This window comes from Papaver somniferum, chromosome 8 (assembly GCF_003573695.1).
Source record: "Papaver somniferum cultivar HN1 chromosome 8, ASM357369v1, whole genome shotgun sequence".
In the NCBI taxonomy this organism is placed as follows: domain Eukaryota; kingdom Viridiplantae; phylum Streptophyta; class Magnoliopsida; order Ranunculales; family Papaveraceae; genus Papaver; species Papaver somniferum.
In genome coordinates, this window is record NC_039365.1 from 150,663,573 (window position 1) to 150,681,367 (window position 17,795).

The 17,795-nt window shown below is 36.1% G+C and overlaps 2 protein-coding genes and 1 pseudogene across 2 annotated transcripts; all 3 read right to left on the reverse strand.

Moving 5' to 3' along the window:
• Positions 1–748: 748 nt before the first annotated feature.
• Positions 749–4,124, reverse strand: LOC113306199 (annotated as a pseudogene).
• A 418-nt stretch (positions 4,125–4,542) lies between these two features.
• Positions 4,543–6,303, reverse strand: LOC113303499 (putative 4-hydroxy-4-methyl-2-oxoglutarate aldolase 2). The gene is made up of 2 exons (XM_026552536.1): positions 6,130–6,303; positions 4,543–5,346 (listed from the first exon to the last, which is right to left on the reverse strand). Exon 2 carries the CDS (start codon positions 5,330–5,332, stop codon positions 4,832–4,834), a length of 501 nt encoding a protein of 166 aa, XP_026408321.1. The 5' UTR covers positions 5,333–5,346; positions 6,130–6,303; the 3' UTR covers positions 4,543–4,831.
• Positions 6,304–6,625: 322 nt separating this feature from the next.
• On the reverse strand, positions 6,626–16,285 carry LOC113303500 (homeobox-DDT domain protein RLT3-like). Its single transcript, XM_026552537.1, has 18 exons — positions 15,932–16,285; positions 15,666–15,807; positions 14,879–15,382; positions 14,263–14,321; positions 13,628–14,014; positions 13,406–13,468; positions 13,108–13,324; positions 12,866–12,966; positions 12,180–12,266; positions 11,961–12,092; positions 11,064–11,204; positions 10,476–10,598; positions 9,897–10,358; positions 9,007–9,396; positions 8,253–8,870; positions 8,004–8,108; positions 7,486–7,714; positions 6,626–7,279 (listed from the first exon to the last, which is right to left on the reverse strand). Exons 2-18 carry the CDS (start codon positions 15,772–15,774, stop codon positions 7,260–7,262), a joined length of 3,747 nt encoding a protein of 1,248 aa, XP_026408322.1. The 5' UTR covers positions 15,775–15,807; positions 15,932–16,285; the 3' UTR covers positions 6,626–7,259.
• Between the last annotated feature and the right edge of the window lie 1,510 nt (positions 16,286–17,795).

The window sequence follows — 17,795 nt, forward strand, 5'->3', positions numbered from 1 at the left end:
ACTTCTCATCCAATTTTTTTTATCAAGCGGCTGCTCTTGAAACTCTCAGTACCACTTTCACTTATCTTTTCATATGAATAAGTTTGGTTGAAAGTGGACTAGTTCACGTCCCATAGCAGCGCCTAATTTGATCTTTTTTAATCCAAGTCATTCAGTTTGAATGAGAGTCGACCCTTTCTGTAATCGAGGAAATAAAATTTGGTTTCTTTGTAATGCAATCGTTGAGCAACCAAATGAAGAATCAAGACTTGAGAATATTCAGGTATATGCGTTAATTATGTCAAAATTCAAGTTTTTGATACTGGATGATGGTAGCGATCCTGTAACAACAAAATTTCGAATATAGTTGCGGTAAAAAAAGGATTAAACCTCTAAAGAATAATATTATGTCAAGCAAATTTTACGAACGAAAACAAGTTCGAACCTCTATTTTGAGAAGTGTCCAGCCTGACAATAAAACTTCAGCAATCTATGTTTAGTTCTTTTTGTTGAGTAAAAATTCGTGTAAAACAAAGATGATGCTACACAACTCAAACAACCTCTAATAAAACAAAAACATTTCTAAAACAACTTAAGACGATATTATATAAATAAATGGATGATATGGTTCTCATCCTCACTCACTTGGAGAAGGTAGGGGTTTAATTTCTGGAACTTGTAATTACTAATTACTAGTGCTATTTATGATCCACTAAAAAAAGAAAGAAGAAAAAATTATAGCCAAGTGGTCCTTCAACTAAAACAATATTCAAATGCGTTTTATTAGTTCCCACCTACAAACCATAAAAACAAAACAAAATAAAAAATAGAAAAAACTAGTTATTTACACATAAAGATTGAAAAAAGATTGAAACAATAATGCAATATACAAATACAATCATAACCAATTTAATGCTTCAAAAAAAAAAAAAACAATATTCATTCTTAGTTTTGTTATGGTTTATTTACTTGTAGCCAATGGCCAAATGATGCAGGAAAATTGCAATCTGAACTCGAGCAAGCATATTCCCTGCGCATATCCTTGCTCCTCCACCAAAAACTTGGAATGCACCAGGCTTCGTAGGACCCTACAAAAAATCATTAGTTAAGGGGTTATTTAGTGTTCTTTATTCTTGCAATCACATAACAAAATTTAGTACCATTTTTCTTAAGCTAGCTCTTAATGCATGGTTTCATACATTCCATCTGTCTGGATTGAAGGACATTGGATCATTATAATTCCTTGGGTCTGTGTGAAGATGTCGTAGCCAAATGATGATTTCCAATATTTTGGTATTTTATAACCTGCAACAACAACAAAAAAAAATTCAGTATCTTCTTTTAACCCATTAAACTAATTTTGTAAGTATGAAGCTTAATTTTCTACCTTGGTATTCTGTATCTTCTTTAACGAGTCTGAAAATGAATGGTGCAACATTGGAAAGTCTAATAGTTTCTTCTACCACCTGCAATTTCATTCAGCATTGAAATTTATGGTATTGTATATGGTTTTGTCATTGATCAAACATCAAAAGTTCTCGTTCCGGTGAAATACCTTGTTTGTGTACTTCAATTCTGAAATATCTTTTGCAGTTATGAAATCACCATTCTTCTTGTGAGTCATTGCAAGGTTCTCATCCTGCATCGAGTTACATTGTGAAACACATTTCAAACTAGGCCAACTATTGTTCACATCTAAATTATCACTTACCCTTAGGTTTTGGAGAACGTCGGGGAATTTCGCCAAGTAGTAGAGACCCCACATTGATGCGAGAGAAGTAGATTCGTATCCAGCAATTACTAGAGACACAATGTTATCAAGAACTTATTCATCACCTAATTGTTTCCCTTGTTCATATTTCATATTGATTAATCCATCCATGAGATCATTTCTCTCCTTAATATGGCTTTTCGCATGCAATCGACGACTTTCTAGCTCTTTTCTAAATATGTCTATCGCGCTTTTACGACACTGTCAAAACAATTTCAAGAAATTTACCGAGTTCACCATGGACATGTCATGCAATCAATCAAGGCCACAATTAATTTCAAGAAACGCATACCAGGATATGCACCTTGAGAGCGTGGTGGTATGTTGTTCCTGGAACGTTAATGCGTTAAGCTCTCACCCCTCCGATAATGCCAGCGAAATAACCATCAAGCAAATCCACGACAGGGCCTAGCTCAATGTTAGCAAACAGTTTTCCAATATTTGCAAAGGTTACCTGTAATTCATTTCAAAATTATTGGAAAATATTTGGACATATTCTACTCTACGAAATCTAGAGAAAAAATGGGAACTATACTTTATTGGTTTCCTTCATTCCATTGAGTGTGCCTTTTTCGTCCCACAACTGAAGAGATGATGAAATTCTAGGTTGCACAACTAGAACAGTTCTCTTAAGAGCGTCAGGACTGTTGATCGCATTAAAAACATAGCTTCTTAGTCTAGTATGAGCCTTTCCATTCACCACAGCAACATACGATTCACCTAAAAGTTCATTTGAAGGTCAATTGATGGGAAAAATATCGTCTCGTTGCAGGAAAAACTTGTTCGAAGCCGGAGAACAGGAGATGATAGATGGTATCCCGAAGAGGCAAGTCCGGTACACTCCTACTCCTTCACCATATCTAATGAACATTGAGTTGATATCTGAATTAGCATAGGATTCTCTCAAATGTAGCCCACACATTTATTAACCATAACCCATTTAAAATAAATGCTTAAGTTAACCAAACAAACTTTTATAATCATTCGACATAGCCCACAAAATTATGTATAATTATTATATATAGCCCATAATAATAAGATAACCATTAAATCCCTCGATCAACATCAATAAAAACAAAAATAAAAAAGTTAATTATCTAATCAAGTTTATATAAGATATTTAACATAATTAATATTTTTTTCTTAAGAATAATCAACACCCTCAATAATCATGATTTAGAAGAAAAAAAACATTATCTTATAGATTTTTTCTTTTTATAGATTATGTTTATGGAGTTCATAGGAGAATGGTCTTAGGACAAGAATTAAAATCTTAGGTAATTTCATTTTGATTGACGTTGTTGTGAAATTTTGAAGGTAAGGCCTTGTTTGGTAAAATTTATGATTATTTATTTATGATTATCGATAATCATAAATTGATAGATGATTTTAATAAAATCATTTTTAAAATAATTTTTCCCAAACAATTTTTTTCAAATAATTAATTATCTTAGAATGATGATCTCAAAAAGGAGAGGAAAGAACAATGATCTAGGAGTTTTTTTTAGTCCTATATTGTTTTTGTGTCTCTCTTGATGGTTCAAAGAAAATAAGAATGAAACTTTTTAATTTGAGTGTGTTAGAAAAAATAATTGATTATAATAAATATTCAAAACAAGTTTTTTCCGTCTATGGAAATAATGAGTTTTTTTAAATTATGATTAAAATAATCAATTATTATAATGGTTACCAAACACATATAGAATCCATTATAATTTGCATAATGGATTATGGGTTGATAATCCATTAAAATAATGGTTACCAAACATCCCATAATTTTAATGTAATCATGATTAAGAAAAATTATTTAGAGAGAGTTTATTTCGTGTTTGGGAAAAAATAAGAATTAGGGTTTATACATATTTGTTCAATTTGTGAGAATATTAAAAAAACAATTATAATTAATTTTAAATATGATTAAAGAAAAATTAGGGTTTATCATGATTTTGAGGAAGAAGGATTTAAATTTAATTGTTAGCAAAAAAAAAAAAAAAAACTTATTTGGTTTTTCGTTTTAACTAAAACTTTTTTGCTATGACTAATAAGAGTGTGGGCTATATTTAACATAAGCCGTGGCAACATGTATATATTACAGTATTAAACATAAAATGAGCACTAAAACTGACCTTTGCCTTTTGGCTTCAATGAACTCGTCAGGTAGGCGAAGGATTTTGAAGTACCAAAGAAAACTCAGCATTTCGCCAAAATAAGGCAAACCCATAGTACCTGGAGGAAGCTTAACGTAACCACCGTAGCGAAGTTTAAGAGGACCTATGTACCAGATTTCATTCCACCATGTTAGCAGTACCCAAAAGAGCAATGGTGCACCACCAAAAACTAGAGCAAACCACCATGCTTCCATACTAAAGTCCATTTTCCTTGCTCTATAAATCTCAGTATGTTGCGCTCAAGTGGTTTGCCTTCTTTGAAGCTCGTGAGCATGTGCGTTTATAAGGAGAAGTATTGATTCCCAGTAAGGAATCCCTTAATAATCTTTGGAACTAATAGAGACAAATTGTTTTCAAGAACTTCGGGTTATTTCATTGGTGCTTCACTAGGTTGTCGGGGACCATTCTTGCTAACCAATAAAAACTTGCTAATGACAGATCTTTTCAAGAATATTCTAGAAGTAAGAAGTTCCAACTTCCCAGAAACTCCAATTGATGTTGGGGGTTAGGAGGTGCAACACCGGATTTGCGAGTGGCCTTCTAAGCAAATGAATTTTAGTGGTAATTAACCCAAAATCTCTGCATAAGCAAGTATTCCCCATGCAGTTGCTGGAGATAAAAGAGTAGTAGTAAATTTTCATATATTGCAGATGCTGAAACCAGTACATCAACTGTTTAGACATAATATAAACGATAGGATGCAAATGTCTTGGCTGAGAAAGGGATTTAGACGCTGCAAAAAGTTTTTTGCTGGTCGATATACAACGAAAACAATCAGCACCAGTCAGTAGTTTATAATCAACAATTGGTAACAACAACTCAAATAGGAAGACATACAGGACTATAGAGAGGGCAGAGAATGTAATAATGACATGATTTTTCCGTAAAAATGCCTGCAGATTAAGTTACTCATTCAAATTGATAACTCCATCTTAGACACAAGAATTCCGTCAGTATCTGCGTAAAGCCACTCACCATCTAATATACGTGTTCCAGCCATTATGACGGGAACGTGCTTGTCTCCAACTCCCCTTTTGTTGGCTTTCATTGGATGTGAAGCCAGAGCCCTAACTCCAATATCACACCCATTGATCTCGTCAACATCTCTAATACAACCATTGATCAATATGCCAGCCCATCCATTGTTAGTAGCTTGTTGAACAGGATTACCTCCCAAAATCGCACACCTCAAACTTCCACCACCATCAACAACCAGAACCCTGCCATTACCTTTCTCTTCAAGAAACTCACGAACAAGAACGTTGTCCTCAAAGACCTTGAGCGTCACTACTGGTCCAGAAAACACTTGACGTCTCCCGTATATCTGGAAAACAGGTTGTAGAGCTCTAAGCTCACCACTATGAATGAGTGGTGGGTTTGCGTCACAAACTTCAGCTGTCGCTACCATCGACATGTTGTTGGAAACACCTACGAGGAAAGGAAAAGTATGTTTACACTAACAGTAGGAGTAAAACATGGAAATAAACCAAGAGTTCACATAGAGCATTATTTAACACAAGTGTCGAATGCCGTTTGAAGTGCATAAACCATGACCACACTAGACATGGCTTTCTCCAAGTTATGACCGAACAAGGAAATTCTATGAAATTCTTAAAAAATTTAACTTCACTCAACCTCATAGCGCAACAATATAATTGGAGCCTCAAACGCTGTTAAACAGCATTGTATTCTCCTCACCGCCACATTGATCACCAACAAAAATTCAAAAATGCCTCTAAAATTTGACAAATTACAGGCCGTCCAAATACATTACAAACTACAAAAACCCATTTGATTGTTTGTTTAAAAGGTGATTCTAAATGAGGATCACCACTTCAAAAGCCATCCATCTAACCATCTCCTTGTATGGCCAAAAAGGGTAGATACTAAATTGTACTGTAGCCAAGCATAGTAGTTATTAAACAAGTTGGATCCATGATTGACTAAATTATCATATCACTCTCCAATTATGTATGTGGAACAAACCTTACATGCCTTAAATCAGATTTGATTTTAAAGAAATTCAATTATGCAGACCAACAATTTATACTAATATCTCTGGAAAAAAAAAAAAATCTTTCCCCATCTGATTCAACATGATAATAGTAAGACAGATTTCTCAACAAGGCAGTAATCCATAAATATGAATCATACAGCTATCAGCAGTGAGAGCAGATCTGAGTTGAAAACGGAGAAATGAGAGACAAATACCTGAATGAAAGAGGAATAGATCTTCAGAAAGAACAATCAAGAAGGAAGTGCAGTGTGATGGGTTGGTATCTTTGATTTTGCTTTTGTATTACCCTTGTTATAATAATGGGATAGTTTTTATTTGGATTAGGATTGATTGATCCCCTTCATTATATGATTCTATTTCATTTCGTTTTTTTCTTTTCTTAGGATCCACGTGGTTGTGACTCGTGGGTTAGTGGACAAAAAACTAAAGGTTATGGCCTGATGCCATTAGCACATCAGCAGTAGCACCAGCCATCGGGTAAAAAAGAAAGGAAAAAAACAAAATACTGAATGTCAGATTGCTATTTTGACATGGACACATGAAATATACGTATAAAATACAACTTGAGACATTAGGAAGATAGCATGGGCAAACTAGTCTGACCCTAGGTGATTTGCCTTCCCCTGTATAAATCTAACAGGATTTCTCCCCATATAATGAACAAACCATTCTACATACACAGCTGCAATATGCTCAAAATCGAAAAACGAGCTTGTTATATGCACGGATGCGGGATGCCCTACTCATAAAATCAAGAGTGCCATCTTTTATGAACAAGAGTGCGGAGACAACAATATAGTTCTGCATGTTACAAGTTACACAAGAACACCAAACCAAGTTCTACTTTAAGATGATTTTGCTACAATCAGTTGCCTCAGAATTCCTTATTAAAAGCTCTACAACCCCCACTATTACTCAGAGCCACTTGAGCTCTTAACTGATGTAGGAAAATGAAAAAATTTACTCAAGTGTTTAACTCTATGCTGTACAAACCTATTTACTCCAATCATCCGAGAGCTTTCCTGACTGAGGCCAAAAATGGGAATAGAAGTGCAAGCTGCACTACCAGACTAACCCTAAGAAATACTCTTTTGGGTGTCAATAGATCTTCATCGCAGTAATCCTCCGTACCACAAGATGTATATTGAAGCTAGCCATAGTAGAACAACTGACAATTAGCTCCTCGGTAATCATCAAAAAAATCTCTGTAGCAGCTGGAGGAAAACAGTCCATTTTTTGTCTCTTATTTAGATGTGAGAACGAAAAGATCTGATAATTCCCCCCTCAGACAGTTCTCACTAAATAGAAAGTTGATGATATACTGTCATCTAAGAGCAGATCGTCCTGAAAATAGCAGAGCATGTCCTAACGTTAATTGAAGCCAACATTTGCCTAATCAAAACGCTGATATGTGATGTACATCCAAATATAGAGAGCTATAAGGTACAAAATGTTACTCTGAAACTTGGCATGTACGAGAACAAAGTCCATGAACGATAGGGAAAGCGGGAATAATGGAATATAACAAGTGGCAGGAGGAGAGAACGTACTGGTCTGCCTGGTGTTTTGCTTAGCTTGGGCTTTTCCAGAATTAACTTTTTCCAAGTAAGGAGCAAGCAAAGTGTCAAGTTTAGCCAACCAAAGTGCAATAGCAGATGTTGTTTGTGGCATAGTCGGAAACAACACAACAATCTCGTCCAACACTAATTTGGAACCCAGATCACCACTGCATTGGCACAACCAATTCTCATCGATGGCTCCAGTGAAGTCAGAGAGTACCTGTATATATTTCCAGTGACAACATGTCATTTTTGGCAACATCAACAAAGTAAGCAAACTATATCGGAGATCATTTAATGGAGACACCCAAGTAGCTAATTTCACAGAATATCTCCTCATATTGTACCTTCAAATGGGATATTAAATCTTTTTTTTTCCAGGATTCCAAATGCTAACTAGTTTGAACAATGCAATTCTTGACAAACAGAACAGAGAGAGTACATCACTACTTTTGCCTCAGACTAGTCCGTTTCTAAAAATTGTGGAAACAACAAGGTAATATAATAACCTGGAACAATTCTGCAGTGGATGATGTGCGCCTTAGACGATTCACCCAAAGCTGGTGAGTAGAGACTGTCCAAGAACTGACCAAAGCACCAGGGGGCATCACAGCCTGGATTCAAACACAATAACATTGGTTTCTGAGTTCACGAGATAAATCATAATATCAGGCGAAAAAAATCACAGGGATCAGTAAAACCAACATTCTGCACCGAAAAGGGTCTAACACGACATCAATAGCAATGTATGGACCTACCTCAATAGCATGAATAGCAGCTTTGAGTGATTGCAATTGCGATGAAAGAACTTTATGCTTCGGGAATATGTGACTTTCCTTTTCCGTACATGTGGCTGCATGGATGGCGTACCGTTCTTCTAGATCGAAGTCTAACTCAAAGGTAATATGACACACTTGACAATGTTTTTCATCTCTCCAATAAAGGTCGTGGCAGCTGTCACAGTGAGCTAGTGAATCAAGATAAGACCTCTTGCTATATTTTACAGCATTAAGATTGGTGTAAAATGAATTCCATATCCATGCATCAAAGGCTTGAAGGCGATCCCATTTTTGTTTCTGGTCTTCTTTCTTCTTCACATAGTGGGAAATTACAGAATGAGAAGATGAACGTGAATCATTCAAGGCCTCCCCTAAAATTTGACTGTTGTCTATATCCGAGATTGGGGAAGAACCTTCACCACTATGGGTGTCTGGGCTAGATAGATCACTTTGTCTTTGTCCATTGATATCTTTATCAGCCATTTTAGCTGCTGACATAGACTGGGAAAGAAGAGCTTCTCGCTTCTCCAGAGATGCAACCAGACGAGCTTCCCTTGTTCCCCTGCTGTCCAAAATAGACAGCAAAGCACATAAAGCCTGCAATCGGTTATGTTAGGGAGCAGGTAGCTATAGATTAATGAATGAATTTCTACATTGAAGGAACAAAAAAGACAAAGAAAGCAGGGGATGCATGCTTAAACTTTCAATGTACTCTTAAGAACTATTGGATCACCTCTTCCGTATCGATGACCTCCCAGTGACCATCTTCAGAAGACTCAAAATAAATCCTCCTATGCCCTGGATCTTTAACATTACAGGGGCCCAAGAAAAGCCAATAACAATTGTATCTGCGATCAGATCCCAAATAAACGGATAACAATGGATGTCCATTCAACTCCATTGCATCCACTCTTATGGCTTCACTTGTATAACGACCATCTTTTCTGCACAAACCTTTCCCCTTGCGGGAGGGGTACTCCATCATGGTTGTGAGAGGATCAACTGATATGCAACCCTGAAATGAGTTTCCCACATTTAGCTGGGCTGTTGATGATCTTTTTATTTTTCCTCCACCTTGATGGTTGACAATAGGAACCCTTTCTGTTGTGATTCTCGAAGGATCCTATACAAAAAGGAAATTCAGTTAACCACTACTGAGAAACTGTTTACTATACAGAAGTACTAGTCCAGAAAGCCATCATTCTCAACGTGAGTAAGTTCCAGAGAAATAGTGAATTATCAACTCAGATTCCAAGTCTTAGACTACCACTAAGACTAAGAAGTAATATATCAGTAATAAAAATGATGTTTCTAGCCTATGTTGTATTAGGCGCTAGTCGAGGCGCCAAACCCTTTGCCTAGCCTAGTGCCTAGGAGCCAGAAAAAAATTGAAAAAAAAAATATTGCTCACACTTTTGCAACTTGGACGTTTTATTGTCTAGGCGCCCCTTGCACGACTCGTGCGCCTAGGGCGCCTTTCACAACATAGTTTGTAGGAATGAAAACTCCCCCAGTTTAAGTTCAGGTGTTCAGCGGTTACCGAACTTCAGCAGGGCTAAGAGTGTAAGAATACATCTAACTGTGCAGAAACTACTAGAAAATTAGAATGAGAATTTTTAGTACCTCCACTCTTTGACTAGAACCAGCATTTGCAAGATCAACTAAAGCAACCAGAGCATCCAACTTTTCTTCAATGCTTAGATCTGAATATTCACCTTCCATCAACCCTAAAACCCACAGTTCTCCAGGATGGCTCTCATCAATTTCAGTGTTAGCAACCACTGTGCTATTTTTCCTCTTCCTATGCCTTTTATACTTTACTATACTGAGACTGCTGGTTCCTGAATCTATTTCGGAATCATCGTCACTACTGTTGCTTGTAATGCTATCACCAGAATCATCAGCATCACCACTTTTAGAGTCTTCACTATCTGATTCTCCAGCAAGTTCTGTACTTGGCGGATTATTTCGGACGCGATATGCGGAAGGTGAAATCTTTTCAAATAAACTGATGTCCCTTGAAAGAGTTGAATATATTTGAACTTCCAGTTCATCAATTGTTTCAGCGAGATTTAAGTCGGAAATCTTCAGAACAAAATCCCAGTATTCGTCAATTAGATATAAGAAATATAGACATTTATATTTAATAAAAAAATGGTCTCATATATCTTCAGAACATGAAATTAGTATCAACAAATTCACCTGGAGTAAGTTAGCCAACTCAGGTACTTTCAACCCATTATTTCCTTGCTCAGAAAGAATACTGAATAATTCACTCTTCATAGTACCAGGAAACAGACCATATTTTATCATAACATTCCCTTCCTGTAAATTGACAAGAAAGGTTTGAGACATGGGGTTGTGGTAAACCATATATAAATTTATGTCTATAGAACTTTTTATGTAGGTCCTTCATAGGATGAGTAAGACTGTTTTAACCAGAATCATATATTACAAGAAGATGCAACTGGAAGCAATGCAAATTTCCTGCATTGGTTCTCCACAATGTTTTTCCCTAAAACCTACTGCGTTAAGATAACTCTTGGTTACAAACTATAACGAGCAGCATGTTATAAGATTTTTAGCAAATAGAGTTCGTAACAAATTTGGCCAACACTCCCAGCAACTTTCTTATGAATGAAATATGACTAGCATGTGCTAATTTGATTTCACCATGTGAAAAATCTTTTTACCTGCAAATGCATTATGAAGTACACTGGCCCAAATGCCCATGTATGGAAAAATCATCTATGTAATAATGTTTACATAAATCAAGTAGAACATTTTTACCTTTTCAAGCTGTTTTTTTCGCAACACTGAATGTTTGGAACCAAAACCAGCTCCAATCATCACCTGGCGCAGTATTTCCGTCCATGTAAGAGGATTCAAAGATCTATTCCAGAACTTCACTCTTAACTCTTGATCTTTGGCCTGCCAATATATAGGGGAATTCTTTATCACACATTCCTACTCTCAAGAGTTTCTCCATCTATAACTGTTCTTACAGATCTATAACAGTAGAACCTGCTGCACTAAAAACCATTTATACGACTAAAAGTAAATGCAAAAAATCATATAGTCTATCTGAGACAGGTCGTAAAATACTAAAATGAACCTAGAACTTGGAGAAGATACCAGATAGAAGAGAGATTCTTTCAGCAATGATAGAAGTTGTCTAAGTAATTATGTATGCACAAGATAGTTGTTGATATTTAATACTGCAAAAGATCTTTTGGTCCCTGCACCCACTGATCTGAACTTTCAGATTTAACCTAAAAGGTGTCCGCCAATCGAATATTTCGGTAGACTCGTTTCTTCCTGTTTATGTTTCCATCCCAGGAAAATCAGCCTAAAGAGTTCTTTTGTTAACACCAACTCTTTAGTTCCGGCTTAAAAAAATAGAACACAACGGCAACTGACCAGTTCTAGACTTAGTGGATACCTTTACTGCACGCATCATTAATGGGTAATTGTTTATCCTCTTGTGCTCACAAACCTTATTTTTAAGACAATTCTCTACTGAATCTTAGTACAACACAGTCCATGTAGTATGTTTAAGAAAGGAACATATAAGCTAATAAACATAGTCAAAATATTAATTTGCAGCCCTGTCTAAATGGTATTGTATAATAATAAGTCGACTGAAGTAATTCTGATAGTGTGCGACTACAGAAAGAGTAAACTTACATAGTGAAGAAATGCTAGAAACCTGCTGTCTTTGCTTGCATGGGAATATAACCCACTACTAAGCTGTACCTCAACATCTGATAGAAGACGCTTGAGAAGAGCCACGTGCATTTCTCCAAGTAACAAGGAATCCTAAAAATTAAAGAACGCTTGAGTTTGCAAGTCCGAATCAGAAAGTGCTGACAAAGATTTTTGGTTATATGGAGAGTATGGAAAGACCTTATCATGAAATGCCTGGGCAAACTCATCAAGAGTAAACGGGCTCATGTCAACTGTAACTGCATGTGTATACAAGAAACGAATAGCCTGTTCAGGACAAAACAGAAAATCCTTTAGATTAGCAGTGTGTTTCAGTATTTTCAGAACAGTGACTAAATGTAACATGAACAAAAATACTAGCTGAAACCCCATCAATTGATAAAGAAGGTACATCACAAGAACATATCAGATTACACAGCACTAAATAATCCAAACAATTAGTTTATCCGTCACTATTCTCATTGCCATCACAGGTACTGCTAACACCACAACCAATTATGTGGTAATTGTTGACTAACTTTATTTCTGTACATAAAACTAATCTCAGGTAAAAAAAAAAATTCATTATGGTGCTGTACAACCCGTAATACCGAAGAATTGAACATGATGGTCAGTTGAAGTTAACTACCTTCGATTATAGATGTGTGTAAACGGCTTCAATGCCAGGTACAATATGATCATTTATGAACGAATGCTAGGTGCTGAATACGTTTATACACAAAACTATTATAGATGTTGTATTTAACCAAGAGATCATCAAGTTTGTAAAGTAAAATAAACAGTACCTGTTCACGTGCAGGTTTACAGTAAAAAAAAAAAAACACAGTTAAAAATGGCAAGACAGAAAGTGCGAAACAAACACAAACCTTGAACAGTTTCTTAACAAGTTCCGTCGAAGAAACCCAAGGTTGCATTTGAAAAGGTAGATTCATCTTTACAGCAATTGGAGGAAATCTAGGCAGCAAATCTGGACAAATAGAAAAGAGGCTGTTAAATATTAACACACTACTGTATGAGAAAATAAGAACTTAACTAGTTTAAACAAACATTTACAAAGTGAACAGCAATTATATATATCTAACTAGCTAAAATCAGATCATTTCCAAACCTTTGCAAAGTGAACAACTATGAATTCCATTAGAAGCCAACTTAGCAGAACACATTGGTGGATTTGGTCCTTCTTGTAATTCCCTGAGCTCTAGTTCCTCATCATCCAGCGACGTCGCAAACGCACTAGAGGTGTCTTCATCTCTCGATTCCCCGCTGCAGAGCTTGCACTCTTCTTGGTGTGACTTATTTGAATTTCCATTCTTTCGACTTTGCATCTATAAATTGTAGTCAAAATTTAACTTACAGAGCCTTGAACATTAATTTGTACCAGAAGAATAGAACAGAAACCTAATCACCTTTGGTTTCCTAACCACCCGTTTCCTTCTTTCCTGCACCTTATTTCGTAAATTCTTCTGCTTCTATAACAGGCAATATAATGTCAGTAAATACGTGTACCTGGTTGACCAATATTTCAAATTTTAAAGTGTGAAGCTGATAACTGATCAAGACATGTAGAACAATGTAAACGCAACCCCAACACCAGCAGAAAAAATATAGGGATAGTTAAAACATAATACCTCAGCAAGCTTTTGGTGAACCGACTTTCTTGTTTTCTGAAGTGTAGCTTCTTGCGATTTCAACAATTTCAAGTTGTTACCTTTCCTAGCGGTGATTCGGCCATCAGTAGAAAATATATCTATGTTATTAGGGTTCACTGCATGCCGCGCAGTCATTAGACCTTTCCCCATACCATGCCTCATCATCAAACCTTTTCCGATACCATGTTTCATCAACAAACCTTTTCCCATCCCATGCCTCATCATCAAAGCTTCCCCCATATCATGTCTCAGCATCAGGCCTTTACCAATACCATGTCTTAGCACCAGGCCTTTGCCTATTCCGTGCTTCACTAAAACGCTCTTGTTTTTGCAGGCTTCCGGTTGCAAAATGAGAGATTTGGAGACCTGTAAATTAACACTATCTCTTTATGTGACAGACACAAGAATAAAAGCTGTTTTGCATAAAAACCATACAAAACAAAAACTCTGGAGGAATCTTTCTGAAGTAATGCATTTAATTAACATCGACTTGATCATACACTTCATAAGGAATTCACTCCTTCCGAATATCTCTAGAAGCAAGGAGATGTATACTTATTACAAATTTATAATCCAATCTCAAAATTAACTTCGAGAAAAGTAATGTATGTTACCTTTCTCCTTTTAGGTGCTCTTTGGTTGTCTGCACAAGTGGAACGAAAGCTACAAGCATCTGGGAAATACCATATTTAAAATTGCTTAAGTGAACCGTAAGATAAGATAGGAGAATGGATAAAAGCACAAAACAGAAAAAACTTCAGCAATAAGAAAGCTTTCAGTAGTGACCAAACCAAAAGGCATACATAAACGCAGGAACCAAACCAACTAGAACTGCTTCCCGTACGTAATCAAGCATACTTCAGTCTTTCACAATGGAAATTCCTTTCGGACATTATAGACAATGTTCTCAACCAGAGTTCACATAATAACTGATAAAGAGGTTATCAGTTTGCATACTTTGCTGAACAAATCAGAACAATTCCCTTTAAAAGCACGAGTATAATTGATACATTCAATTGGAGTGATAGAAGAGACCAATATGGCAATCCGTAAAAGAATACATTTAAAGCTAAAGGTATTCATACCGCCATACTATAGTTCCATGTACAAGCAACATTTGTTTGTTTTACATATTCCTAACATACTACACCCATGAGGTGGAGAGATATGACATGTAAAACATTGGGCCACGACGGACAAAAATAACTAAAGAAGGATGATAAACTATACCTGTGACAGCAGAATGAGAAAATGCTCCCAAAGGAAGAGAATCGAACTCTACACCAAGAGGAGGACCATCTTTTCTAAACACCTTCTCCAGTAAGTAGTCAGGAGGCAAAATGTCTTGAATGTAGCTAAGCTTCCGTTTTTTCTGGTTACTCTTATTTTTTTTCCCAAAAAAGTCTATCAGACTCTCTTCTCCATGATTTCTAATATTGGAATATTTGGACTTCCCAGCATCGTTCTTGAACATCTTTGATCGACTAGTTTTTGTAGACAAATGAGCATTTGGTTTCTTACTTACACAATCTCGAAGATTTCTCTTCTTTGCAGGACATCTCCCAGTTTTAATACAACTTCCCTTCGTAGATTTCTTACTAGGCAATTCTACCCCTTCCCTTCCTTTTTTATCCCTCCTCCTCTTCTCAGCAAACCATCCTCGGACTTGCTTATATGTCAAATTCAGAACAAATGCATAATCCTCCAATGTCTCTTGTGTTGGAAACGGTTCCTCTGTATACAAAACCAAAAGTTAAGCAATCTGTGGTATTCCCAAAAACACCTCAACCTACAAATGTACATTTTCTGGAACTGGATCACTGAAAATACAATGAATCAATACAACAGTCACCACATAGCTGTAAAATGTGCATCCTCGCAAAAACAAACACAAAACTGAATATCCCCAAAAAGCTCACTTGATACCAAAAAAATGTAAATTTTACACAACCAAAAGCAAAAACATAATTCAGATAAAATGAAGAAAAAAATAAAATAAAAATCGAAATGGATTTACCTGAATAAAAGTTCTCAAGGGATTCAAGTTGGAAAGGGGTTTTCCTCCTATTATGATTATTAATTCCATAATCTTGTTCACTTGTCGTAACCATATCATCATTTCCCATAAACCCCAAATTAACAAGAAAACCTAAACCCTACTGCAAAATTCACCAAAAATCACATCAGATCAAGTACTCTCCAATTAATCCAAAAAAAAATAAAAATGAAGCCGAACAGTAAATAAGTATCTTAATCATTAACTCCGATACTGAAATTTCTCACCTGCACAATAAACTAAGCCAGTGCCGTAACCGGTAACTCTCTGTCGTTTTCACCTCTACTAACTACTCACCTCTCTGGATATTTTTCAGTGTTGGAGAATGTGAAATTGGAACAACGACGAGGACGATGACGATGGTGACGGTGATACAGTACCAAATTCAGTGGTCGTCAGAGACATCCTAAGATTTATAGAGGGGTTTAGTGGAGGTGGAGAGAAATGAGAATTAGAGGTTTAAGAATGGAGGTACTTCGTTCTTCTTCTTCTGCTGTGGGAGATGGGGAGAGGGGTGTAGGGTTTTTGTGTTTCGAGGGTTTTGGTTTGGGCTTGAGAGGAAGAAAAGAGGAAAAATATCTATTAACAGGATCACGAAATCGGTGTAAGAAAATAAAAAATGTGGTCACTAAATAAATTACTGAAAAAGAAAAAATTGTTTCTCGATTTCATCCACAAGTTTAGAATTATCTTAAAATGATCCTTGTGATTTTAGTCAACCATGTTAGACCATGTTGGATCTTTTTCTTTTTTGTGTAGTATTTCTTTTTTTTTTTTGATAATGTGATTATTTTGTTATTTTGATAATGAGTAACTTTACAAGAAACTAGTTGGAAGCGTAGCAAGCTGAGCTCCAACAACGTGTTTATTATATTTGTTGAACAGGTTGTCGTGTTAGTCTACCAGCGGGTCTTATGAGGAACAAGCTAAGGGAGCCGAAGTGAATGGGGGACTGATTATGTCGCAGGGGGAAAGTTAACTCTACCTTCCATGTCAAATTTGCAGTATTATGCCATCAGGGACTCGAATCTAGGACCTCCTGGAGCGCAACAAACCTTTGAGGAACGGGGATGACTAGCTGAGCTAGCTATCTTTTTGTGAATTGTGATTTGTAATACTTATTTCCATCGTTCACTTCCTTTGCATCTGGTATTAAGAGTGGTTCGTCCAACAGAGGGAGAAAGCCAGTGTAACTGAGATTGAGATCTGTAAGAGATTATTCTGAAACTTAAAACATCGAGAACAGTCGGATGAACATACAAAATTACGTTTATAAGTTTTAGCTTTTTTTATTATGGTAGAAAATAATTCATATTTCTGAGAAAATATGACTTGGTCATGATATTTTAATGAAAAAGGAGAGGGTACAAGTGCATCACCAACTATTTCGTTCGAAAATCTATATGGACAAAACTTAATGCAACCGCAAGTATACCAACTTAATGATCCTTGACAATATATACAGAGTTTATATCTCTATCTCTTCTCAATCAAAAGGTCTTGATAATGGAGTATATGAACCTGATTGTTAAGAATAGTACTTGGACGATCCCAAAATATCAATATCCAAGATCAATCTAGTCGTATCCAAATATTCATATTTGAATTCTGCCAAGTATTGAACTTGTGATTTATCTTTGAAGATACGAATCCTACAAGAAACGAGTCTCATGTATCGATCTTAATTATATGAACGTATCTGCTAGAATTGAATACGTACTATGTAAATCATATTATAAAGATAAACAATATAATGTGGAAAAGAAAAAACACAAGAAGCCAAAAATTTTGTTAACGAGGAAACCGTGATAGCAGAAAAACCTCAGGAGGACCTTGTCTAGATTTGAACACCAAGCCATATTAAGTCGCTACAAGCACTAGCCTACTATCATACTGCATACTAAAATATAGTTGAGACCGAATCCACCCTCCAAGCAATTCAGTTATAGTCAAGCTCTTTACATCTCTTGAACCTCACAAGAATCTATGCAATTGAATACCTTAGCTGACGGCCTTTACAACCTAAGAGTTGCTTCAACCTAAGTGAAGACTTTTGATGCCAACCTGCCTCTAGAAGATACGCCTATTTGA